At 34.9% G+C, this 25,516-nt stretch overlaps 3 protein-coding genes across 4 annotated transcripts in view; 1 reads left to right on the forward strand and 2 right to left on the reverse strand.

Annotated features, from left to right (window-relative positions):
• LOC123536808 (cysteine-rich venom protein-like) overlaps positions 1–313 on the reverse strand; it is a 28,750-nt gene extending 28,437 nt beyond the window's left edge. Inside the window, exon 1 of the mRNA XM_053528432.1 lies at positions 187–313. Within this exon, the coding sequence (XP_053384407.1) occupies positions 187–241 (55 nt within the window). The 5' untranslated portion in view covers positions 242–313. The remainder of the gene's footprint in view (positions 1–186) is intronic.
• A 3,214-nt stretch (positions 314–3,527) lies between these two features.
• Positions 3,528–9,393, forward strand: LOC123537107 (heat shock 70 kDa protein 12A-like). Its single transcript, XM_045320671.2, has 5 exons — positions 3,528–3,807; positions 4,730–4,879; positions 5,210–5,428; positions 5,722–5,878; positions 7,569–9,393. The coding sequence occupies exons 1-5, from the start codon at positions 3,658–3,660 to the stop codon at positions 8,603–8,605; spliced, it is 1,713 nt and encodes a 570-aa protein (XP_045176606.1). The 5' UTR covers positions 3,528–3,657; the 3' UTR covers positions 8,606–9,393.
• A 6,252-nt stretch (positions 9,394–15,645) lies between these two features.
• Positions 15,646–21,543, reverse strand: LOC123535557 (neuronal acetylcholine receptor subunit alpha-10-like). Of its 2 annotated transcripts, none has more exons than XM_045318228.2 (2): positions 21,289–21,524; positions 15,646–16,668 (listed from the first exon to the last, which is right to left on the reverse strand). In XM_045318228.2, exons 1-2 carry the CDS (start codon positions 21,399–21,401, stop codon positions 16,323–16,325), a joined length of 459 nt encoding a protein of 152 aa, XP_045174163.2. In that variant the 5' UTR covers positions 21,402–21,524; the 3' UTR covers positions 15,646–16,322. The 2 variants fall into 2 exon arrangements, 1 of the variants encoding a protein (XP_045174163.2); XR_008368099.1 differs by lacking the exon at positions 15,646–16,668 and adding an exon at positions 16,820–17,204 and having other exon boundaries at positions 21,289–21,543.
• Positions 21,544–25,516: the final 3,973 nt, after the last annotated feature.

A 25,516-nucleotide genomic window follows, 5' to 3' on the forward strand; every position in this document is an offset into this window, starting at 1 on the left:
GTTTAACCAAATTCTAAAATTGTAGAAAAAATGTTTGATCCGAACGTTCAAAGCTACAATACGGTTTTTAGCGTTGACTTAAGACTCACGAATGCGCTGTACAAGTTTGCTTTACATTTTCCAGAGTCGAAGCCAATTCATGGGCACAGTTTAGCTTTTAAAAGTAGATATTAAATTTATGCTTACCGATTAAGTATAAAACCACAATCAATGTTATTGTGCGCAATGAAAATAATGCCATCTCAGTTCTTTTTCCTATCCAGCTCTACTTGAAAATCGAACCCAGTTTGTTGCTCAGTCGAAAACTGCCAACTTTAAAAAATGACTTCTTGTTTTATACCATTATTACAGCAATATTTAATTTATTCTAGGAAATTGTATTGTTTGAAGTCAGCAATTTGTGCGAATTACATATTTTATTCAGCAAAATGGCTTTTCGTTTCGCTGCATACTGCCATAAAGAAAAAACTTCTCACGCACCAAGTAATTACACATCCAGATTTGTTTCTAGATGATTCTTATGCAGTTCCGTTCCTCTACTGATTTACTTCTGACTATTAAAATGGTGTGTTTTGACCATAATATTATTACTGTCATATAAAATCATTAACAGTGAGTATACGCCAGAATTTAACTCTCATTACGTTTGTTTCTATCTTACAGTATGTGTGGACTGGTTGACCAGTAGCAAACAGAAATGGTTAATTGTTGAAACTTTATAATTAAAGTTAAAAGTCTATGTTACATGTTACGTATAATAAGATAATCATTTAAATACAAACTTTTATACAGGTAATCTTGTTTCTATTCGCTTTACACTTTTGCAATTGGTAACTCAGATGTTAGTTACTTTACCCTCCAGAAAATGTATTTTGCCAACTGTTAACTAAACAAATAACTATTTCACTTTTCAGAAAATTTAAACATAATTTTTTTTCATATTTTCTCTCTTAGGATTGCTATAAACAGTGTACAATATTTTAAAGGTGTTAGGTACCAAACAGTGTTCATTATTTGCAAGTTGTCATTAATCGCAGGTTAAATTATAAAGCAAATAAGTAAATGGGGGAAAGACAAAACTAAGCCCGCCCGCTTTGCTCAGTAGGTAAGAGCGTTGGTCTACGGATCGCGGGGTCGTGAGTTCGATCCTCGGGCAGGGCGTATGTTCTCCGTGACTATTTGATAAACGACATTGTGTCTGAAATCATTACTCCTCCACCTCTGATTCATGTGGGGAAGTTGGCAGTTACTTGCGGAGAACAGGTTTGTACTTGTACAGAATCCAGGAACACTGGTTAGATTAACTGCCCGCCGTTACATGACTGAAATACTGTTGAAAAACGGCGTTAAACCCAAAACAAAACAACAACAAAAAAGAAGAAAGACAAAACTGGTCTCTGTTCACAGGTTGTCTAAAGTATACTAGTATATTTGAGCGTAATTATTTTAATTGCCGCCGCCGATATCAAAAGATCTTTATTCATTCATCTGTTATAGTATAGTATAATCACATCTTCTTTATGGACTTTTTGCGCAGACTATAAAAGAAATGGTCAAATATATACATATTTATAACTGTTATTACATAAAGTAGTTTTGTATTAAAGGTCATTATCACGTCAATTATGTAATAACTAGGTAGAACATTGCTTTCAAGCCACCGGAAATTTATGTTACAAAATCCTAATTATAGAAAATAAATGTCACTAGGTTATTAAGAATGTAATGCTTGTTTTCAGCATTTTTTTATTTCCAAAACAATAATCTGCTTTGAAAGCGGCTGCATTTATCTAAAGCATAGTATTTGATGTCTAATACGAAGCATGTACTTCGAAAGTGTTTCGAAAGTAAATGTATTGGGGAAAGAATGTAATTATTGCATAAATGTATGATTCAGTTTCAATGTACACTGAAAGTAAAACACATTTTTTTTCTTATTTCTGAATGTTGAAATCAATTTTTTAATCACCACTTTTCATATTTTTGTCGGAAAACTGCCTTAAGTTTATCATTCGAAATAAACTACATTGTAATACAGAAATGCATGACCAGCGTCTCAACGTTTTCCAGATAAATAATTTTCAGGGCGGGTCGATCTACATTTTAAAATTGCAATGAATAAATCAAACAGAAATAAAAACATTTCAACATAACATTTTCACGACTTACATGCTAAGAAACTGACTGGGATAGATTGAGCACGTAAATGAACTTTTGCCTGGCAAAGACAAACAAATAGATGAGAATTGAATATCTGCAAGCTACGTTTCTAGAGTTTTTAGTCCTAGGGTAATATTGCCGTGTAGGTAGGACAATTTATCAAGGTAGGGTAATTTTGCCGATGCTGATGTAAGGTGTGAACATCAATTAACAGATCTCTCAAAAAATCATTAAAGCTTCCGGGTCTCCTATTCGCCATGTTACTGGTGTAAAGATAAAAAATACCGATATGCCGGTGTCACCTGTGCCGCGTGGCATTTCCTACCTTCGAAGAAATTTCGCTAGTCCGTTAAATTAATATCGCTAGTTTATCGCGATAATTATCGTTAGTCCTAAAATTTCGCTAGTATCTTTTCTGTTCAAGAAACAACACAACTAGCGAAATATAACAATTATCACGAGGTTTTCAGCACGATAATTATCGATAATCATCGCGTGATAGACCTCGCGATAACTGTTTGATTTCGCAACATGTCGTTTTACTAGCGTTAACGTACCCAGAGAAGTATAGCGAGAATGGGAAATGCCGGTAAGTCTAGTTGTTCTAAATCTCTGACATTGACTCCTCTGTAAAAGTCATGTATAAGATACTGATGTATTGTTATAACTACATAACTCATTAAATGATATTCTACATGTACGCGTCAGCATACATGTGTTGTGAAATGTAATGGAGGGCAGAAGTTTTACGATCACGCTTTCTGGCCTAATGCACACCACAGTAAATTGTATATAAAAAGAATGCTTTCAAAACTTGTTAAAGCAGCATGCCTCCAGATTTGGCTAAAAAATAATCTTTCTTTCAAATTGAAGTTTGGTCATATTATGAGCATTAGAATATGGACTTTTGTTTCTAAAATATTTTAAAAGGTCCAAATCAAGAAAAAAAAATGACCGCGTCGGGATTCGAACCCCGGACCGCCGCGGCAATAAAGACATTTTCCCGCCGTCATAACCAATAGCGCTATAGCTGAAGTAGTGAATAAGGACTTCAAAATATAAATATTTATAATCGAGACAGTTTACCTGGAGTAAAAGCGTAACAAACGCTTTGCAATTTTCATCGTAAAAAGTAGTAAAAACAGCAAATTCTCATGTGTTTCCGTAACATAAAGTTTGTCAGTAATTAAGTTTTAAAACAATTCTTAAGAAATGTAGCATTCATTTCAAGATGTCTAAAAAAATATTTTTGTTGATGTCGAACGATCTGGAGGCATTCCGCTTTAAGGTTTAGTGAACAGGTCATATATAATATGCTATTTATTCACCCTTAAAATCCAGATAAAACAATTAATCTACTTGTCTTGTTCATTTTTTACTTCCGGGTAGGCTAATTCTAAATATACATTCGTTTAAAACGAAACAAGACTTTATATTCCTACTTTAGCAATAAAGATAAAATACGTTTATCTGTGATTATAAGAGGCTATTTATACCATGGCATCCACGACGAAACTTATTGTAGCTGCAATAGACTTCGGAACAACCTTTTCCGGATACGCTTTCTCTTTTGGACATGACTTTCATAACGACCCTTTAAAGATTCAGACTAATCACTGGATTGGAGGAGGCCATATTTCTCTAAAGGTAAGGAAGTAATTTTATCTTTTAATTATATATCTACAAACATCGATTTTTGTGGTTGCAGGTTCGAACTCGAGGTAGGCATGATCTACCCGAGACTCGGAAAACCTTTCTTTCCAGGAAGTAGTCAACAAAAGGGTTTCGTGCTCCTAATTCTACCAACTTGAAGGATCAGTAAGAACTAAGCGTGCGGAAATATGTCCTGGGCTCCGTAACTGTTTGTTTATAGTCCTCAAAGTCCCACTACCCAAATAAGAAACATGTTAGAAACCTAAATAGTGAAACGTTGGTTTTATTGAAACAGTCGAGTAACTAATTAACCTGAATCAAATACTTGCACAATAAGTAGACGAACAGGCCGATTCGTTCACAAACTCACAGTAACTATGACCTTAATTAAGTGACAGAACCCCAAATTGGCACAGAAAAAAAAAAACATATTAAATACAGTCCCCTAAATATACAAATTTGAATTTTATGAAAGATGTTTTTTTTTACATCAGTAACTAAAGTTTTGAAGTTTTTTATACATGTGTTCACAAGGAATGACAACTCTTACCTCAGGTACGTATTTATATAGCATAGTTTTTACGTTGCAAAAAGATTTCTTAAGTGACGTTGGAGTAATTGAAAATGTTGACTGTTAATTAGTCTAGTGGCGTTACAACGCCTCGACAAAAGATTTTTGGAAACACCTATTGTGGACATGAATAAATTTCGATAAATGCGTTACAGTTTTGAAAATATGGGCAATTCTGAAGAAATAGTAGCTCACGAATTTGTAATTGACTTCTACATCTATTAGCATTTGATTTCTGTAAAAACATGCAATGGATTCTGCCTTTACATGCATTACAATACGACACGAGCATATAATATTCATTCATATATTCAGAAATGGTCATCTCGTCACGTTTCTTTTCAGGCACCCACCACAGTGTTGTTCACACCACAAAAGATATTTCATTCATTTGGTTACGATGCCGAAGACAAGTATATGGACTTGGCTGAGGACGAGAACCACAAGGAATGGTTTTATTTCAGGAGGTTCAAAATGTTACTTCATGAAAACAAGGTACACTGTTATCTAATCTATTTAATTTAATTTGATTTCCTTACCCATCCGCACAATATTTAATTCCATGTTAAATTATCACATTTCAATTGTAGTCGTACAATACTGCTTTTTTCTGTACAAGACTGTGTATATATCATATCTATACAATGTGTTGTTGTTTGATGGTCAGTTCTATTTCTGAATACAATATTTGGGCCTGAAATACCTTAAAGCTGACATGCACAGTACAAATGCTTGTGAGTGAGTGAGATAACGACCTTGCTGGCTTTTGAAAATGTGTCTGAATATCTTAATGGTATGCATTAAAATATGTTATATATTTCATAGGTCTTGTCAAGAAAAACTCTTCTTTTTGATGAACATAACAAGCCCCTTTCTGCCTTGACAGTCTTTTCGTCGGCAATTAAATACTTGAAAAATCATCTTCTAGAAGTTATCCAGACACGAGTCACTGACATTCATGAAGAAGATATACATTGGGTTCTTACAGTCCCTGCAATCTGGAACGAGTCGGCTAAACAATTTATGAAAGAAGCGGGAACCGAGGCAAGTCATGTTGGTCTGAACTATACGAGAAATGTGTACACAATAACTGTAAAGTTAAATGGACATGTGCAACAAATGTTTACATAACCGTAAGGCAATTTTGATAAATTACTCTTTGAGCCTGTTATACAGTTAACATTTTACTACTCCAGAGAGAAGAATGACAGTTTCGTTGTATTTAGCTATTCGGAGAGAGTAACGGTGTTCCTACGGGACGAAATTTTTTTATTAAATCAGTTTGTAAATGTTTACAAAAAAGCACTAACCGCCACTCATACCTGTTTTTTTTTCAGGCTGGTTTACATAAAGATCATCTGATTCTCGCTCTGGAACCAGAAGGCGCTTCTGTATTGTGTAAACGTCTACCAGTCGAAAGATTGAGTTTGTCAAAGTCTGGTGATCTAGAAGCATTCAAGAGTGGATCAAATTATATGGTTTTAGATTTAGGAGGTGCGTACTATTGTTTGATACCATAGATATATTCCATTAGACTAAATAACTATACGCGTGCTAGTTAAGACAGCATTTACGTCAAACGCTTAGGAATGTAGTTTTGTTCTAAATGGTTAGTTCTGTTGGTTCTTGACCTAGACGACGGCATTACCATATTTCTGATTCAAATGATATACCTCTGGTCTCACGTAGTGAAATCTCAAATTGTAATTCACAATATTTATCGGTTAGCTTATTATTACATATACGAACTTACTGCTCTATTGGTTTTTCAAAGTTATAAAGATAAGAAAGATTAAAGCGATTATTTTCAGTTTTCTTTTTTGAACATGTTATATGATATTGATCTATGATATTGAAAGTTGTTTGTTTCTTGCGTTTTGGTATGATGCAAAGTTGCACTTGCTATAGCGGACACCTGTCTTAAGCAGCCACCTTCTTTAAGAAGCCTCGTTGGCTGCCTAAATACATGGTGGCCTTCGTGCAATAATAAATTATTTTAGTCAGTGACTTACAACGGAAAACTTGCTTATTGATACATTGTATAAAAAATGAAAATAAAATCAGCATTATAAAGAAAAATATATTCAAAGCGGTTTTCAAAATTAACATATCAGAAGTATATCTTAAGCAAAGTTGTCACATAGTCTTATGTTATATATTCTGCAATGAAATCATTTTGTTCTGAAATTGTGAGTTATACAGTTCTAAAAATATAAAAGGTAACGGTAGATTTCATTGAAGCATAGAGCAACCCAAACACTGCCATAGAGGTATGCATCATTAGGTAGGTCCACAGCAAAGAGAAACCGTTACAGAAAATATAGAAGACAGGTTGCTTCAAATATTCAACAAGTACATTTCAATTATATGCAAAATACAAAAATGTATGGTCGAAAACAGAGTGGAGGTATTGGTGAAAGTATAAAAGAAGGATGGATTTACAACAGGGAAAGCCACGCTCCAAAAAAAACCAGTCTCCCTACAAAGCAAACCACAGCAGCGCACACAAAAACACGGGCACAGAGACCTCCATTAAAAAATACTCATATCGTGGTTCGTTTCGGGACAATATCGAACCTCTGTAGAACGAAAATGTAAAATACTACGACTTTAAAAGTATAGACAGGAAAATATCTAATCATGTGTTTTAGGGATAGCGGTAACGTAAAGTGGTAATACATAAGCTTGATTTGTTGTCCCTATATTTTTAATGCAATTGACAGAAAATAAACTTCTTCTTTAATTTTTTTTTGTCAAACTCGTTTGGATTAACATCGAACCAGATTTACGGGAACTTTTTATTCAAATAATATGATTAGTAATGTGCAACTCGATACTTATTGACTAAATAGAACAATTAACGAAACAAGCTAACAGACGTGAATTCACGGCCCATCATAAATAGACGTCAAAAGTCGTGTTTGATGGTCTGCAGAGAAAGTTTACCCAAGTATCAAAATGTTAAACTTAAGTTAATTCGGGAATATGCTAAATTCTATATTAAACGAAATGTCGAAACAGAACTCAATAATTTCAACTTATGTGCATTTCACCTTAACAATAACACACTTGACGAGACTAACACAAATTAATTTTGCTGTCTTACCATAAATGTACTTAAATATACTTTTGATTGGGAAATTTGATTGGCACGAGCTTAGCTGGTCTTTTGTATTTGTTGCAGGCGGTACTGTTGATATTACCGTACATTCTGTCCAAGCTGATGGAACACTGTCTGAAATCGCCAAGGCCAGTGGGGGAGCATGGGGTGGTACCCAGGTTGACACAGCTTTCTTAGAGTTTCTTGAACAGGTTGTTGGGAAAACATTTCTGGAAGAATTTAGAGAAGGTCATACAGCCGATTTTCTTGACATGATGAGAGAATTTGAAGCAAAGAAGAGGACATTATCGTCGCAATCAGACGGCATGATTACGATGCGAATTGCGGCATCTTTTGCATCACAATTCAAGACTAAGAAAGGAAAGGATCTACAAGAACAAGTTTCTTCAACCATTTATGCCGGTCGTGTAAATTTCAGACGAGATAAGATTCAAATTACTGCTGACGTTTTCAAGCAGTTTTTCACAGATTCCATTTCAAACACAATCACTCATGTTCGAGAAATATTTACTGAAAACAACTTTCAGGAAATAGAAACAATTTTACTTGTTGGTGGGTTTGCAGAATCTGAAATTGTTCAAGATACGTTAAGAACGGAGTTTTCGGACAAACGTATTATAACCCCGAATGAATCTGGTCTTGTTGTGCTGAAAGGAGCTGTACTTTTCGGACATAATCCGAAAGTCGTTAAATCACGTGTGAGTAAATACACGTATGGTGTCGAAGTTCACGCCCCTTTTGATGAGGATATTCACCCAGCAGAATATAAATTCTTTGACGGGATTTACAAATGCCGATATTTGTTTGACCCGTTTGTTCGAGCCGGGCAAGTAGTTCCGGTAGATGAAGTTATAAGGAATAGCTACACGTCAAACATTATTGACGTTGAGGAAGGCGTTGGAATTTACGCATCTACAAATGAATTTCCGGCATATGTTGTTGATGATAACTGCTTCAAACTTGGCAACATATATCTTGATGAACCAGATCATGAAGTTGTTGTAGAGATGCAGTTCGGAGGGACACAATTTTCTGTACAGTTTACAGATTTGAATACAGGTGTCAAACGGATTGACTGTTTTGATTTTCTGTCTCACTGACTTAACGAAGACCTATGTCATATCTATTCGTAAATATAGATCAGATACTTTCATACCATTTGACATACGTGTTATTAAATGCCAAGCATATTTTGATTTTATTACGTCTTTTAGTTACGTAAAGACGTACTGGATGAAAAGAACTAGAAATTTGATAAATGTGACTCTGATAAGGAACTACCATTGAACTAAACGATATGATTTGTTCTTTCTTCAGACTGGATCATTTGAATGGTCTGCGGATGTCTCTAAATTGCTTTTTGTACTTTTAGCATGTGTAAATGTTGAGTTCTGCTCAACCCGGGGCTAGAGGACGTGGACGGTAGCATGCATTTCCACTACCGTCCATGAACAGGCTCAATCAAATTTTCGTTTTTGTCGTATGAGCGACCTGTGAAGTTTCCACTTTTCTCTATTTTGTTTCATTTAACAGGATAGTTCATAGTCTTATTAACTTGATAAATAATTTCATAACACATTATATTTTGCCTATATTCATCAATTGTTTTTCGAAATTTTACATTTTTATAGAGCTGTATCTTGTCAGTAATTTCCTTCGACGCTGTGTGTATGTGAATGGCGCATTTTCACTCTATGAACTGAATTTCTTAATATTTGATACCTACATCTTGCTGTACCAAATATGGTTTGTATTTCGTAAGCAATACGAAGTTCTGTATTGTACTATGTTGAATACAGTTACCTATCATGCATGTGTCCGGACTTCTTTCAATAACATCATGACCCAGTTCTATAAATAGTACAAATAAAAAGACTAAAAAATGAAAGGCGTGTCTCGTAGATTCTCCGTCACGACCCTTCCAACATAAATTGTAAGCATTTTATTACACTTGTGAGTCATTGAACCTCATTATGTGAACGAAGTGCGGGAAACAAAAATGACACAAAAGGGTTATCATAATAGTAGCTTGATCTGAGATGTTTTATCCAAGTTATGTAAATTTAGGCGTTTAAAAATAGAACCTACAACTCACAACTGACATGTGAGCGCCAATTATTATGCACTTATTAGTACAGAACAATGTTGCTTTTGCTTTGGGGCTTCTGTCACCATGTGGTCAGATTGCTGACTTTGAATCACTTGCCCGCTGTTGGTTCGAAAGATCACTTAGGGTTGGATGTAGAATCCTTTCGTATGTGGAAGCCATCCAGCTTGCTTACAAAAGATTAATGGTTCTGCCGAGGTACCATCACGTGCACAGATAAACCCGGATCAGGACTTGGCATATTCCTTCGCAATCAAAGCCAGAAAATCAACATATGACCTACATGTGTGCCTGTGTAATTTTAAACGAAGCTGGTTGCAAGTAATAATATTTTGTCCAAGAAGATTATATTTATAGGTTATTAGCTTTGTATCGGGAAAAATTCACGAAATCTGCAGCGGAAATAGTTCGCGACTTTAGAATCGCAATATTAATCCGCTAAAGAACGAGTACCCTTTTCCCGATGCAAAGATAATAACCTTTTTATTACATACATAAATGTAATGTAAATATTATGAATTTGTTCAATGGCCTGAACAAGATTGACAATACTGAACTAAATAAAAGAATTAATGCAACGACACACATTAAATTAAGTCACGCACCCGTACCTTCAACGCGGTGTTTTCAAGACGATGGATTCCATCAGTAATGAGGTGTCTAGAGTGATGAATAAAAGTTTTAGAACTTGTTTCACAATTGACAAATAAAACATGTAAAATTTAATTTGAGATTTCTGTTTATAAAGTTTCCTGCAATGCCTGCATTGCAAAAATGGAAACACATTTTAACAAAAGCTTCCGGATGACAGCAACACTCGGCTGTTCCAAACCTTTGTCAATAAAACAGGTTTAAAGAATGAATAAAAAAGTCGAAAAGGGGACATAGCTTTATGAGACCTGTTCGTTGCATTTAAGATCATCACGGTGAACAAGTGTGAATTCATTTCGGCGAGTGGTTACTGAGATACCAGCTTACATATATTGTGAGGATTGATTAGCAATATATTTATTTAATATGATTTGATATGACATGCAATTTTCCATTACATCATTTATCATATTGTAACTTTAAAATATAGCGTTTCGTTTATGTTTCCTTTACATATGCCTTGGCTAGTTTTAATGAGGGAAGGGGTGGGGGATTTTATTATTATTATTATTATTATACCAGATTTATATAGCGCCCTTTTCATGAACAATTTCACGTTCAAAGGCGCTTTCCATAGTTCAAATGCAGCCACACAGGGCGCATAATTCATCCTCTAATAGTACAGACACAGAGCGATCTGACCAGAGGGACAGAGTGAGATAAAGCAGATACAGGCTTGTCCGGCTAACTTAGCCTAGCTCGTTGCGAATAGACAACCTGGTTCTTTAACGTGCCCAGTGTATAGCACTGATACACGCAAGGATTGCCTGGGTTCCTGACCAGCACACCTCTAGTTGGGTGGGAAACACTGAAAAGCGTTTCTGAAAATTCCCGAGTAGCTGCCGGGGATCGAACCCCCGACCTCAGGATTGGAAGGCTAGTGTGCAAACCACTGAGCTATCCGTCCACCCACGGGATGGGAGTTGTGTAGCATATTTCAATACCTCTCGTAAACAGACCCGATCAAACCGAGTCTATGTTGCTTGGTTGCGCTCTATGCTTCCAAAGGATCAATTTACAGACAGTTAAATACTGATAAAATATAATATCAAAAGTTCGTTTATTAGAAAGAAGAAACCTTTTAATAATATTTCTGTCTGATAGGTCTTTATTTCTTTTATGACACTTTATATGCAGTTCAATATTTGCTCAGAAATGCAGACATTTAGTTTTTATGTCAACATAAAACAAAATGGCGGATTTTATTTGTTAATAGATATTTGTTAGAACTGTTTATCCTGAATACTGTAAAATAATTTCTCTCTACTTTTCCACCTTGAACAAAAACGGTTATTTGCTAAATATATACTCCAGCAGTATTTTGATAATGTCATGAACACCCTTATCGAAAGACTGCCTCCATCATCAGCCATTTTTCAAAATTTCAAACTGCTATTTATTTTCATCATTACAAATTCCTGCAGTGCTATGGTGATTTCTCTAAATCAATTGAGATATATCGATAGTGAGACATGATTTTGAATAAGCAATGACCTTTGGGATCATGGATTTTATTCACACTGACTGTAATAAAACTCCGCTTTCAACGTTGCTTGTGGGTGTGAGGGATGTTGTACATCACAACGTCACATCAAACTGCATCTGCTGTAATTCTGATTGGTTGAATTCTATGCTCCAATATGATCTTCTTATAGATGTTATCAACAAACACATACATTTTCGTTTTCTATGAAACTGACATGAGCCGAAACAATCACCGATTGAATGAAATAATAAGAAACACAGGATGTAATTTATGGAAATTAAGAAATTTATAAACAATGACTCCTTTTGAAATCATCTGAAATACTAGTAGGCAAAAAAATTAGGTTATTTGTGTACAAAGTTAAATCTATTGAAAATACAATTTGCGTATTGAATTTTGCCATTCCTTTGTGTTTTCTACTGTGAACGCTATGTGTTTCGTTTTATAGATAAACAAATACAAAAACGATCATTTAAGTCATCATATTTAATAAATTCTTCAATTTAGGGCTATTTTCTCAATGCCACATGTTCAAATATAATTACAAAACACAGTATTCATAGAATTATTGACATTCAAACGAGACATTGTTTATTTTGTTTCCGAGTCACTTGACGGGATTCCTTCGAGTGACTCCGAGACGAATACATAATTACCTGAACAAAAGAGGTCTTCGTTTAACTTTTATGACAGATTTCAAAGATATTACATTTTACGCAGTGATACGCGAAGAAAAGCACAGTATTTGTGAATAATAATAATAGTATCTTTTTATTTTACTTTAATATAAACCAGATTATTCTGTTCACTTATAATATTTTATTACTTTTAGTGAGAATACGGCAGTTATTTCTTTCTCCTTTTTGGAATTCTGTCAAAATAAATAATAGATAGACCATTATAATAATGAAAAATAATCATTTCTCCTATGATTTTCATTGTAAAGATCACTATAGGTATCCGATCCACAAACAGGTAAATATAGATGTCTGGTGACTCCATGTTTTTGTATCATTCAAAGGAGTTGTGCCTGCTGAATAAGAATTAGTAAATAAAATGACCATATATGGTATGCAAGAATCATTTCAGTCATGATCTTTGACTACGAAATCATATGCTGTATTACCTTGATTTCTGTTGAAGTATCACTGAAAACTCTAAAGTAAAAAATTAAAATTTCTGTAACATATTTGTGTCATGCAATTTATTTTTTCGTTTTCAGTAGGCAATACTCTTTCAAATGATATCAAACTTTTATGAGCTTACTAAGCATCAATATGTGATATTTCGATAGCACTGTTATATACAGCTTGCTTATTGTGGATCGGATGCCTTAATATCACGTACAGCTGAGATTGACCAACCAAGGAAATTGTCTTGCATATCGCCATTTTGAATACTGAAAGATTCTTCGCAAATAAAATATTCCATTCCAATATGATCAAATATATTTGCCTCGTCTTACGCTCGAACTCGAATTTAAGGTCGCTCAGTTTGAAATGTTTACACAAATTGGGATCACAACCATATTCTATAGGACTTAACTTGGAGCCATCAAACTTTTCATATCTATATCAAAGCGACGACCATTAGAAAGTCAGGGGCGCGGCTGACAGAAAAGTAAATAAATATTTCAACATTAATGAGCCGCGCCATGAGAAAATCAACATAATGGGTTTGCGACCAGCATGGATCCAGACCAGCCTGCGCATCCGCGCAGTCTGGTCAGGACCCATGCTGTTCGCTTTTAAAGCCTACTGCAATTAGAGAAACCGTTAGCGAACAGCAAGGATCCTGACCAGACTGCGCGGATGCGCAGGCTGGTCTGGATCCATGCTGGTCGCAAACCCACTATGTTGATTTTCTCATGGCACGGCTCATTTAATTTAATGTATACTATACATACGATCAACACAGGTTAGAATTGTGTTAAAGGACCATATAAGAAGACAATCCAGCAAGATAATAGTGGGTTTCATGAGAGGTATTGAAATATATGAAACGCTCCCTAGCACCGACATAAGAGGAAGTCTGTTGTACACAATTCTTCAAGACAATTAAGTTAGTTTAGGTATTGCTGTCTTGAATTGAAAACTGAAATATACCCGTAGATCAAAATATACAGTATAAGTAGAATTCAAAAGAGGGCTTAAACGATCCACGAAACATTCTCTAGTCTTAAAACAGCGTCCTTCATCGCTGTCACACAAATATTTAAAATGTTTACAACTGCTGAACCATTATCCTGTTAATAAATGCCGATAGATGTTTTTATTTAAAATTTTAAATTCTACGGTTTACTGAACGTTTGCTCTACATTTGTACTTTCTTATCGGATTGTTTTCAAACTATATTTTTGTTATTAGTTGTCAAAACCGACATCGTCTGGGATAAGTTTCAAAACTCTTGTGCAAATATTTCATCAGCTATGCCCATTTTATATAGGTAAAAGGTACTATTCACTTACAATTTCCCAAATCATGACAAGTTGTCAATAACTAGATTCTCATTAACTAAATCATAGAGGAGAACAAAAAAAACCATCAAAATGTACCCCCTGTATATACCCTATTGCATGGTTAGTTAAAGTTCTACTGGATTAATATGTGTAAGTAATGTTATTTTACAGAGCAATCATAGGTTTTAAATGTTTGTGTAAAATTAAATTGGGTCTTTAAAATGTAACGGAAGTAACTTTTCCATATTTACACTCCTGTTTAAACCAAAACAATAAATAAACTAGAATTCTGTTTTGCCGGTTAATTTGTCACATTGCCCCTTGTATTCTTATATTGGCGCTGTTTTATACTGGTCCAAATTTTCTCATGTTGGCTAAATTAAGTTAGGTGTCAGCGCAATCTATTTCATAAGACTTACATAATGTACCTTCATATCTGTCTTATACTTAGTATTGAATTATATACTATACAGTTACTGATTTATGTTGGGGTCATCAATATGCGTTTTACAGGTCCGTAAAACACATATTGACCGAAACATAATTCTAAAATTGTTATAAATATGCCCCTCTGAAATGCATTCATTTGACTGGCCCATATTTCATACATATAAGAAAATGTGATATCACAAGAGTCATTGTCACTTTTGCAGGTCAGTATCGCTTTTTACGGACTCGCGCGTGTACTCATTTCGACAATCAAATTAGCGCATATAATATTGCCATTTACAAATGATTTCTTATTGGCCTATATTTTTATCCGGGGATGGTCGCATTGACCAAAGTCCGAAGGCCGGGTTAATACGACTGCCAAAGGACAAATTGTAAGGCAAATATTAAAACATTTGATAAATCATAAATTAATTCAATTCCGACAACCAAAATGTTTGACACACTTATCGACCCTATCTTCTGTTACTGGCCCTGATACTTTTACATACAGGTCCTGATTTACTCATACTGGCTCAGTTTGGTTTTTGTATTGACTCAATCTGTTTATCATAATATATCCAATTTGTCTAATATCGGATGGTTGTAGAGTAATAAATGTTACATAATTATACTCTTCAATAGGAAGACATGACGCTTCGCAATTTACAGTTTAAATGAAAATCAATAGCTACACCAGATAACGTAAAACTACGCATAACACATTATGCACGTATAAACTTCTTGTCCTTATTTTTGATAATAAAGTACAGGTAAGGAAAACGACAATTTGGTAAAAAAAGTTATCTTTATCTGTGGGAGAATTTCACGTCCAAATACTCAATTGCTTTGAACTTTACAATCGTGTGATTTTGCACATTTGAATAAAATCTAAAACGTAGATCCATTGGAAGCACAGAGAACAAGGCAACAGTAAATGAAACCAAGCGGGTCATTTCTTCAGATTCATATATTCATATATTTATTTATTTATTTATAACAAAAAAGCAATTACAAATAAATAGCCTAATAAATATTTGTTCTGTCCATGAAATTGAATCAAATATCTCTTATCATTTAAATATTTATTGTTATGCAGTTATATAAACATATTAATGTTACTATCCTTTATGAAATAAATGACAAAATCCAACAATACAGAACCCTGTAATTAAAGCCCTTACACGCCGCAATGGAACAATCAGTGGCAAAATATCACTAAGGTGTTGAAACAGGTTAGCAGTGTACCAAACCACCGTCTTGGTCCGACCCACACTATTTTCCAGGTTACAGAACAGTAATAAAAGACAAATAAAAAGCCAACAGAACAGCCAGCAGTGTATACACCATATAACAAACGCATATGGCCATGTAAATCAAAAATGAAAGGAAAACAAACGATTTGAAGTTGATGAGCATATATGTGTTTTAATATACAAACATATTTAAGTTTCAAATCATCAGTTCAATAACGTTGTATAATGTAGTAACTCAAACGTATAGCTATTGATGAGCATATATGTGTTTTAATATACAAGCATATTTAAGTTTCAAATAATCAGTTCAATAACGTTGTACAATGTAGTAACCCAAACGTATTGACAAGCACATATTAACAGATCGGTTTCCATTTAGTCAAAGATTATATCTTCTTTAATCTTGTATCAGAATTGAAGGGAACGAAAATCATTTGCGTCTGAATGTAAGTATATATGTGATATCAATATAAGGTTCAGGACAGCATTCGTACCTACTCACGTTCCTCCTGGCCGATATTTTGGTCATGTTCAAATGAAGATTCGAATAATCATGGACTTCCGGTTCATACAGTAACTGCAGATCCAGCTCTTGACCAGATCTCGTCCAGGACGTGAACTTTAAAATACACAAGACTTCTTCCTTTGCTAATAGAAGACTTTCATTCAAAGTACAGATGAATTTTGTGATTTTTAGTGGGTGAAATGACACATTACCATCGTACTTCAGAACGGCGTTCAAATCCCCAGCAACAAAGCCCTTGTACTCGTCAACACTGAAAAAAGTTATGTAATGTTTCTTGTAACATATTCATATTTTTTTAATTTTAATTGTCTGATGTTTTGAGAGTTATTTGAGAAAATGGTGTTCGAAAATTACTCACTACATCATTTTTAGTAGAAAAAAAACCTTTATTATGTCCATTTAATATGTCATAATAATTCGTATTTTTAATCTCTTCCTTTGTTATCATTTTTATTTCTTTTTTTTTTTTTTTTTTGGCATTTTAGTGGGATCGATTCGTAATAAGAAATGCCAAAATACTTCAGAAAATGGGAAAAGCACTCAATTTGGCACAATTTTTATCAAAGCAAAAGACATTTTTTTCAAGATACCCATTTGATACGGCAAGATGGCCGATACGGCGGCCATTTTAAATATGGACCCTAAAACTTGATATTAACTGTTAGGGATTCTAATGAAAGCTCATAATTTACATTCATTCCCAAAATGCACTGAAATTACACATTACCATCGTACTTCAGAACGGCGTTCAAATCCCCAGCAACAAAGCCCTTGTACTCGTCAACACTGAAAAAAGTTATGTAATGTTTCTTGTAACATATTCATATTTTTTTAATTTTAATTGTCTGATGTTTTGAGAGTTATTTGAGAAAATGGTGTCCGAAAATTACTCACTACATCATTTTTAGTAGAAAAAAAAACCTTTATTATGTCCATTTAATATGTCATAATAATTCGTATTTTCAATCTCTTCCTTTGTTATCATTTTTATTTTTTTTTTTTTTTTGGCATTTTAGTGGGATCGATTTGTAATAAGAAATGCCAAAATACTTCAGAAAATGGGAAAAGCACTAAATTTGGCACATTTTTTATCAAAGCAAAAGACATTTTTTTCATGATACCCATTTGATACTTTTCAAGATGGCCGATACGGCGGCCATTTTAAATATGGCCCCTAAAACTTGATATTAACTGTTAGGGATTCTAATGAAAGCTCATTATTTACATCCATTCCCAAAATGCACTGAAATATAAATGTATATGATACAATGAATCTTAATTTTTTATAAAAAGCATAGAATATCAATTCAAATGTAGCTGATTTCTATCTGTTTCCATGGTAACGACGAAAATATAGCCGTAACACCTGTTTTGTATTATAAACAAAATTTTTGTCATGTTCTCGTATTTTATTTTTCTATCTTATTTTACTTGATGAAGTTTGTACTATATATCTTATATTTCATCCACTACAACATATCAGAAGATTGTTGTTATTCCCCTACCAGTGTTTAGCCGGAAGGGGCTTATACGTTGCCCCAATATGCTGTCATTCCGTAAGTCATGCAAAGTGGGATACTGCGATAGCTTAAAAAGTACAATATAATTTTTTATGAAACATGATACATTGATGGATAGCGATATGAAGAATGCCAAAATAATTTAAATTTGTTGCTATGGCAACTAATGTGGTTGCTATGGCAACAACTAGTCCAATAATATGACAAAAAAGTGTCATCCTGCGAATTTTTTAAAGTAAGGGAAATGTTTCTTGACAAATTGTACACAGAAAAATTGAGAACATGATATTATCTTATTTTGTCAATTTGTAAATCCGTTCGTCCGTCTGTATGTCCGTCCATCAGTCAAAAATGTTGAATTCTTCTATAACTTTAAAAGAACAAATTTCAAAGATTTCTTCATGAAACCTGGTTTATAGATGGGAAGTAATTTGGAGAATATGCAGGTCCTTTAGCTTAGTTTCTATGCAAAACTTTTGGTCTCTGTGTTACCAACTATGACAAATATTCTTTTCGGTTAGGGTCTTAAAATGCACTATTTATTATAATAAATTATAGGGACATGCTAGTACATGTAGAATCAAATGAAACAACTATGGACCGACTGTCAGAATATCTGCATGATACATTGGTCAGATAAGTATTTATTATGCAAAACAAACTGTAACAAGGCAGTCTGAAAGACAGCTAAATCCCCCGCCACTGCTATGGATAGTGAAAGGGTAAACCTTTGATTTTAGCTGTGACCTTGACCTTGAACTGACATGGCTGACTCATGAATTCTGCACAACGTCTTGATGAAGTGATCATTTGAACAAAGTTTCATGAAAATCCTTCAATGGGTTTAGGAGATACAGAGCTGAAACCTTTGACCTTCAGTTGTGACCTTGACCTTGAGTTGACATGGCTGACTCATGAGTTCTTGATGAGGTGATCATTTGACCCAAGTTTGATGAAAATCCTTCAAGGGGTTAAGGAGATACAGAGTGGACACCAAATGGAAGGCTCAAACCTTCGACCCTTAGTTGTGACCTTGACCTTGAGCTGGCATGGTTGACTCATAATTTCTGCACATCGTTCTGATGAGGTTATCATTTGACCCAAGTTTTATAAAATTCCTTCAAGGGGTTTAGGAGATATAGAGCGGACACGAAATGGAAGGCTCAAACCTTTGACCTTCAGTTGTGACCTTGACCTTGAGCCGACATGGCTGACTCATAAGTTCTGCACATCGCTTTGATGAGGTGATCGTTTGACCCAAGTTTGATGAAAATCCTGCAAGGGGTTTAGGAGATATAGAACGGACACAAAATGGAAGGCTCAAACCTTTGACCCTAAGTTGTGACCTTGACCTTGAGCCGGCATGACTGACTCATAGGTTCTGCACATCGTCTTGATGAGGTGATCATTTGACCAAAGTTTTATAAAAGTCCTTCAAGGGGTTTAAGAGATATAGAGCGGACACAAAATGGAAGGCTCAAACATTTGACCCTAAGTTGTGACCTTGACCTTGAGCCAGTATGGCTGACTCATGGGTTCTGCACATCATCTTGATGAGGTAATCATTTGACCCAAGTTTTATAAAATTCCTTCAAGGGGTTTAAGAGATATAGAGCGGACACAAAATGGCAGGCTCAAAAATTGACCTTGAGTTGTGACCTTGACCTTGAACCGACAAGGTTGACTCATGGGTTCTGCACATCGTCTTGATGAGGTGATATTTGACCCAAGTTTCATGAAATTCCTTCAAGGGGTTTAGGAGATATGGACCGGACACGATTTTGTTACGGACGGAAGGACGGACAGACGGACGGAAGGATGGACGAACGGAAGGACGGACGCAGACCATTCCTATAATCCCTCCGCCACGGCGGGGGATTAACAAAGAAGAATATGTCTGAAAATAATGAATTTGCCTTCATGGTCTAACTTGGAAAACACATAATAACTATTCTGTGATATATACAACTCAACAAGGTGACAAAGGTACATGTATCAGTACACACTATCACAAGATGGTAGACCACATGAGTAAACTTGCATAAGGCTGTGTAGAGAATTTTAGCGCTTGACATTACATCTTCCTCAACACCCTTTGTATAGTTTGCACATGTATTTGAGAAGTTATTGAGGCAAGAATACCAGAAAGGCTCTAATTTGTCAAAACACCTCTGGTCAGCCTCATTCCTCTTGACTTAAAATCTCAGGAAATGCTTATTTTTGTATTTGGCCTGCAATGCGTCCGTGGAACCCGTAGACTACCTGAATCCTCCTTTCGGTGCGGAAGCTGGAGGCGGCAGTGCGATTTCTGTAGGGATTCATGGGCTCCGCAGTCTCTACGATTTTGTACAGCCAAAAGTTATACAAATTTGAAAAAAAGTCCTAAACCCATAGCCCATAGACATGTCGCAGATGACATTGCACAATCCTTGCACGGGCATCGTTAGGAGACTGTGCGCTGATCGGACAGCCAACGCACGATTTTCCGTGGACAGGGTACCCAAAAGATATCGTACGAAGAATATAGACTGGTGGATCCTTCGCGAGGCCCTCGATCACCTGACGCAAGGTTTCCGCTCGCTGCCCATGCTCGCTGCCCATGCAGTACCCATGAAATCGAACGGATATTGATCAATTATTGCGCCGCAACCCTACAGGGGACGTATCATTGCCGTGTAGCGGCCTTGATATGAGCAAAACATTTTTCAGTTGGTCGTACAATTTTCGTGAGAAGCTTTCAAAGACTTCACGGCAACCGCGCTGAAATTACACGTTTTCCGTATAATCTCCGCGTAGCGTCCGTACGGATTTCTCCTGGCCTTCCCCCGATAGCCTGTACAAAAATGTCATGCTGCTTGTATATAATGTGAACAGATACGCCGTAGCCCGCAGCCACCTATGATGCCTCAAAACCCGTAAGGAAAATCATAAACTAATTTATCGCACGGCGCCCGAGTCAAATGTGAATTTGGCAAAAGGGATAGAATACCTGACACCTTATGTGCCTGACTTGATAAGCAACCTTTTAAAGTATATTCAGGAGTTGTAGCAGACGACGGAGTAACGCACGCTGTAGACCTACTCTGAATGAATAGATGCTTACAAGCTTCATTGACATTTACTGCTGAACATGTTCTTTGTTAAAAAGAGCATTGAAAGGCTCTATCGTATTTGATCTAAGGAGGGCTCAATTTTAAAGGGAAAAGTGGGTCTCATGCTCATTTTTTCGATTTTGCGTAGTTATGTTCCAAGTTTTGTGCTTTTCCCATTTTCTGAAGTATTTTTTCACGATTTTACTGGACTATTTTGGTAGGAAGGAGGTCAAAGACGCTAAGCTGATAAATAGTTACCTGTTCACCGGTATAATATCTGGTTGCCAGAAACTCCGACTTGGGATTTTCAGTTCAGTAACACCATTGAACTTTCCTGGTTCCCATTTTAATCTCGGATCAATCCACGACATCGATTCCAACAGATTGAGAGTCAAAATGTTGTTTTCCTGACCAACATAGAAATATATTATATAAAATACAAAGAGGGTATTTTAAACATATCAAGCAGTTGTATCCTTAAACATTCGACAAAGCCAGCCTCTTTTAGATATCATTCATTTTGTTTTTATTTCCAAACTTCCATGAGCTGTACTTTTACCACTATTTTTAAATAAATATCAGAATGTAAAGCAAAGTTATGCTTATTAAATGCAAGGAAGTTTGATTAACGTGGTCAACAAATTACACAAGTTTTAAACATTTGCTAAAGTTTTAATTTCTTGATGCAGATACTTCCTTCCTGACACCGTATTTATAAGAAAATGCAAAAACAAACGAGTAAAGCAACTATTCGCATGGTATTATGCGACTATTCATTTTTGCTATTCTACCTTATCATTTTGAACGTAACTATGACACAGGAAAATGCTAGTACTGACAGGAATTTACTGGGTATAATAAAGTATTGTTTCACTGTCATTTAAATGAGAAGGGTGTGTTTGTTTCTGTCTAGTGACTACGAGATGAGAGCAACAAGATAGGTACCGCGATATTCTAATTCGTGGCCACAAATTACTTTTCAAAGCATCAGGTTTACTAACACACTCATCGACAAAAATATACTCTAAAAGTGAATTTAGCATTGCATAGGCATAATTTGATATTCTACGATGTGAATACCTTAGTACAGGTATCGGAGATGCTACAGTGGTCTGATGTGTTAAATACACCAGTCGATTATTTGAAATTGATCTTGACACTGGATTATTTGCATGTTTATTTTTATTTTCCCATGACTGCTTGGCAATTCAGTGCCAGAAAAAAAAATACTGCGCTGAAAGAACGGTAACTCTACTCGTACAACAGGAAACAATATAGGTGACAGCACCTGCATATTTTTGAAAACGGACCATTCAGTTTTGAGGTATTCCAAACAATAACAAAATACAAAATGAATTAATAAACTCGCGATATAAAGTGATTGCTACACAGATCACGGTTGTTGTTAATACAGCATTGTACCTGTTTGTTATATCGCGAAATTTTCCTTGAGCTGCCTTATCAATAATAATGTACGTTTCGATGGTGTTGCATTTACTCCTTGTCTGATCTGAATTTACGAAAGTGAGAGCAGTCTCGTGCAGCACACACAAACAAATTAATGAATAGTTTAGAAAAAATTCATGTCAAAATTTTAAATGGTAAAAAAAAACTCTTTAAATGCGGATTATTAAGTTTTTGTTGATATTTATCATTGACTTTCCTGCTGATTATTTATTAGTAAATTTTGTGACATAAAATTGGAAAATTCAAAGCAAAAATAGAATTATTTTTTTAAAAACAGGATGAAAAACTACAAGAAATATTTAAAGGTGTTGGAAAGAAGTTCGTTTTATGTGTTATGAAGTTGGTTTAACTATATTTTATTCAACAGATAGAATGTAATTACGATATAAGTTACAAAGCACGGGTTCGAGTAGTAACTTATAAGTTCTTTTTTTAGAAACTCATTCCTGAAAACAGGTACATACTAAATTACAGTGACAACAATCAATTGTAAAATTAATTCCTTCAGTTCTTTATAAAACTTCTGAAATATTTTTAAAAGTTCTTAATTTGAATGTGACTGTAAACTAGTAAATTGTGGACATGAAATGGACATGCGATATTTAATACGTTTTGGACTATTGGGAAATAGCCGATGAATGTTTAAGAAAATCAACATGAGAAGGAAAGTGTGTGTGTGTGTGTGTGTGTGTGTGTGTGTGTGCGTGTGCGTGCGTGGGGTAGTAAGCAGTCCCAACGAGATAAGGTATTTATGACAATAAATGGAGCGAAATTGTTCGATATGTTATAGAAAAACAGTAAGCCTTTGTTTCCTTCTTCGTTGTTTCAGAGGTTGGAAGCTGGTCTTTTTGTTCAGATTGTGAAAGGAGACTAGTTTAGTGGCCATTGATATGATTCGAAGGACTTCTAGTTGAAACTTTTTTACTTTGAATTCTGCCAGGCAGAAATTTTACTCAAGACAAGTTTCTTCTAGAAGGGGTCTTATGAAAGCAGTATAGATAGTTTCCAATGATTTTCTATCCAGAACAAATTTAAAGCTCCTCGTGATATTTACCCTCTGGCATGCACCTATCTTGATGTTTTCAAAATGTCATGCCAGAATCCATCGTTGGCAAAAGTAACACCATGGTGTTTATGAGATACTACTACCTCTTGAATTGGAACATCATTCGTAGTAAGTAGTGGGTGAAAAGGTTTGTGAACTACGAGATATTAATAGAAAATCTGTTTTTGATGGGTTTAAATTCACAAGCCAGTTACTCGTCAAGTTGGAAATTTTATCAAGATGAGAGTTAAGTGTGATTGTAGAGTAATATGGATTGTCAGCGACTATATAAAGACAGATATCGTCGGCAAAGAGGCGGATAGTAGAGTTGATATCACGGACAATGTCATAACTATATACAAGGAAGAGTAGAGGACCAAGAATCGAGCCTTGTTGCACGACCGCGTTAACAAGTAGAATATCAGAAAAGAGCCCAGAAAGGACCACTCTGCTTTCTTCGTTAGAAACAGTCACAGAATCAGTTAATAAGTTGACCTGCTATGCCATGTCAAACACCGCTAACTATTAAACCTACTTTCTTGTTATTGATGATATGTAGCTCATATTACTCAAGTGAGCGATCCATGGTAATCATGACCCTCTTGTTTTCTTTACTGTTAAACTCTTTAACAGATTCTAAATTTACATCAACAAAACGTTTAACGTCATTACATTTCTCAATAGCTTGTGTATCCATTTCTTCTTGCTCAGAAATTGTTACAGTTTCATTACTTTCAGCATGAGGGACAGCAGTTAAAATTGCATCTTCATTTTTCTCATACGTACATTTTTATTGTGTAAATGGCATATTCAGAAATTTGTGAATTAGTCATTAAAATTACCATATTGTTGCCATCACCAGCTTCTTCAAATGGTTCATAAAAAATAGTAGGGTCAAAAATCTTCTTTAGACACATTTAAAGCAATTTCTGTTGCATTTTGTAGTTGAATATCTAGCAGGTCATCCCATTGTAGATAGAAGTCACTGTGTGACTTTAAACCATTTTTTTTTTTGGGGGGGGGGGGGGGCGGCGGGGGGTTGCATACGATAGATGATTTAATTTTTTAGGTTGATATAAGCATTTTTTGTTACTGCTTTAAAGGAATTGCTATTGAAAAACATATCTGATTAAACCTATAACAAAAATTACATTTTCAGTAATTCAAGTTTTCACTAAACTTGCAAGAACTTATTTGATTAAATTGTTCCTATTATTCAATGATATAAGCAGCTTCAGCCAATAAAGTAGTACGTCAATGTGGGAGGAGCTAAATTCTGATATCAGTAATATAGCCTAGAATAATATGAGTTTTGTAACATAGAAATGCTGTTGCCTTTTAACTTTACGTTCCTTGTTGTTTTTTACGTTTGTTTATTTCATAAGGTTATTGCTGTTTGCGACGTTTTAGCTGTAGTTTTTTTTAAATTTTATTTCAAACTGTTATTATTTTTACAAAAAAAAATGGTTTTTAAAATACAACATTCTATCAGCTTTTAGGAATCGATGTGGTTCTGGTGGCAGCCATTTTTTATTTCGATAAGTAAAAAACCTGCCTAGAAGCGGAAGCCATCAGATATTGTGTATACTCTACCCAATAAATTAAATAAAGTAAAAGAAATTTGAATAAACACCTCTAATAACATTCAATACTATTTCTTTAAAAGAAAACCACATTGGAATTTGGCAACGGCGGCCATTTTGAATTTTCTAAAATAAAACATTTCTCCAAACATGACAAGATGTCATCAAGTGGATTCTCATTAACTGAATCCTTGAGAAAATACCTTGTATACACGCTATTACGCGGTTCAGTTTAAGTTCTACTGGTGGACTAAAATGTGTCAGTATCGTTATAATCTACAAAGATGTATATTGACTGCATACGTCCGCTCAGCCATATTTGATTATCACTGATTTTTCTGTTCAATTAAATCATAAATATATAAGTTTTGTGTAAAATAGAATATAGACA

This window comes from Mercenaria mercenaria, chromosome 17 (assembly GCF_021730395.1).
Source record: "Mercenaria mercenaria strain notata chromosome 17, MADL_Memer_1, whole genome shotgun sequence".
In the NCBI taxonomy this organism is placed as follows: domain Eukaryota; kingdom Metazoa; phylum Mollusca; class Bivalvia; order Venerida; family Veneridae; genus Mercenaria; species Mercenaria mercenaria.

Bases quoted from the DNA above. Each gene is read 5' to 3' on its own strand.
- LOC123537107 (XM_045320671.2), top strand. From the start codon at position 3,658: ATGGCATCCACGACGAAACTTATTGTAGCTGCAATAGACTTCGGAACA. The intron at 4,880-5,209 runs GTACACTGTTAT...TATATTTCATAG, and splicing joins TGTTACTTCATGAAAACAAG to GTCTTGTCAAGAAAAACTCT. The intron at 5,429-5,721 runs GCAAGTCATGTT...TTTTTTTTTCAG, and splicing joins TGAAAGAAGCGGGAACCGAG to GCTGGTTTACATAAAGATCA.
- LOC123535557 (XM_045318228.2), bottom strand. From the start codon at position 21,401: ATGTCGTGGATTGATCCGAGATTAAAATGGGAACCAGGAAAGTTCAAT. The intron at 16,669-21,288 runs GTAACTATTTAT...AACTTTTTTCAG, and splicing joins GATATTATACCGGTGAACAG to TGTTGACGAGTACAAGGGCT.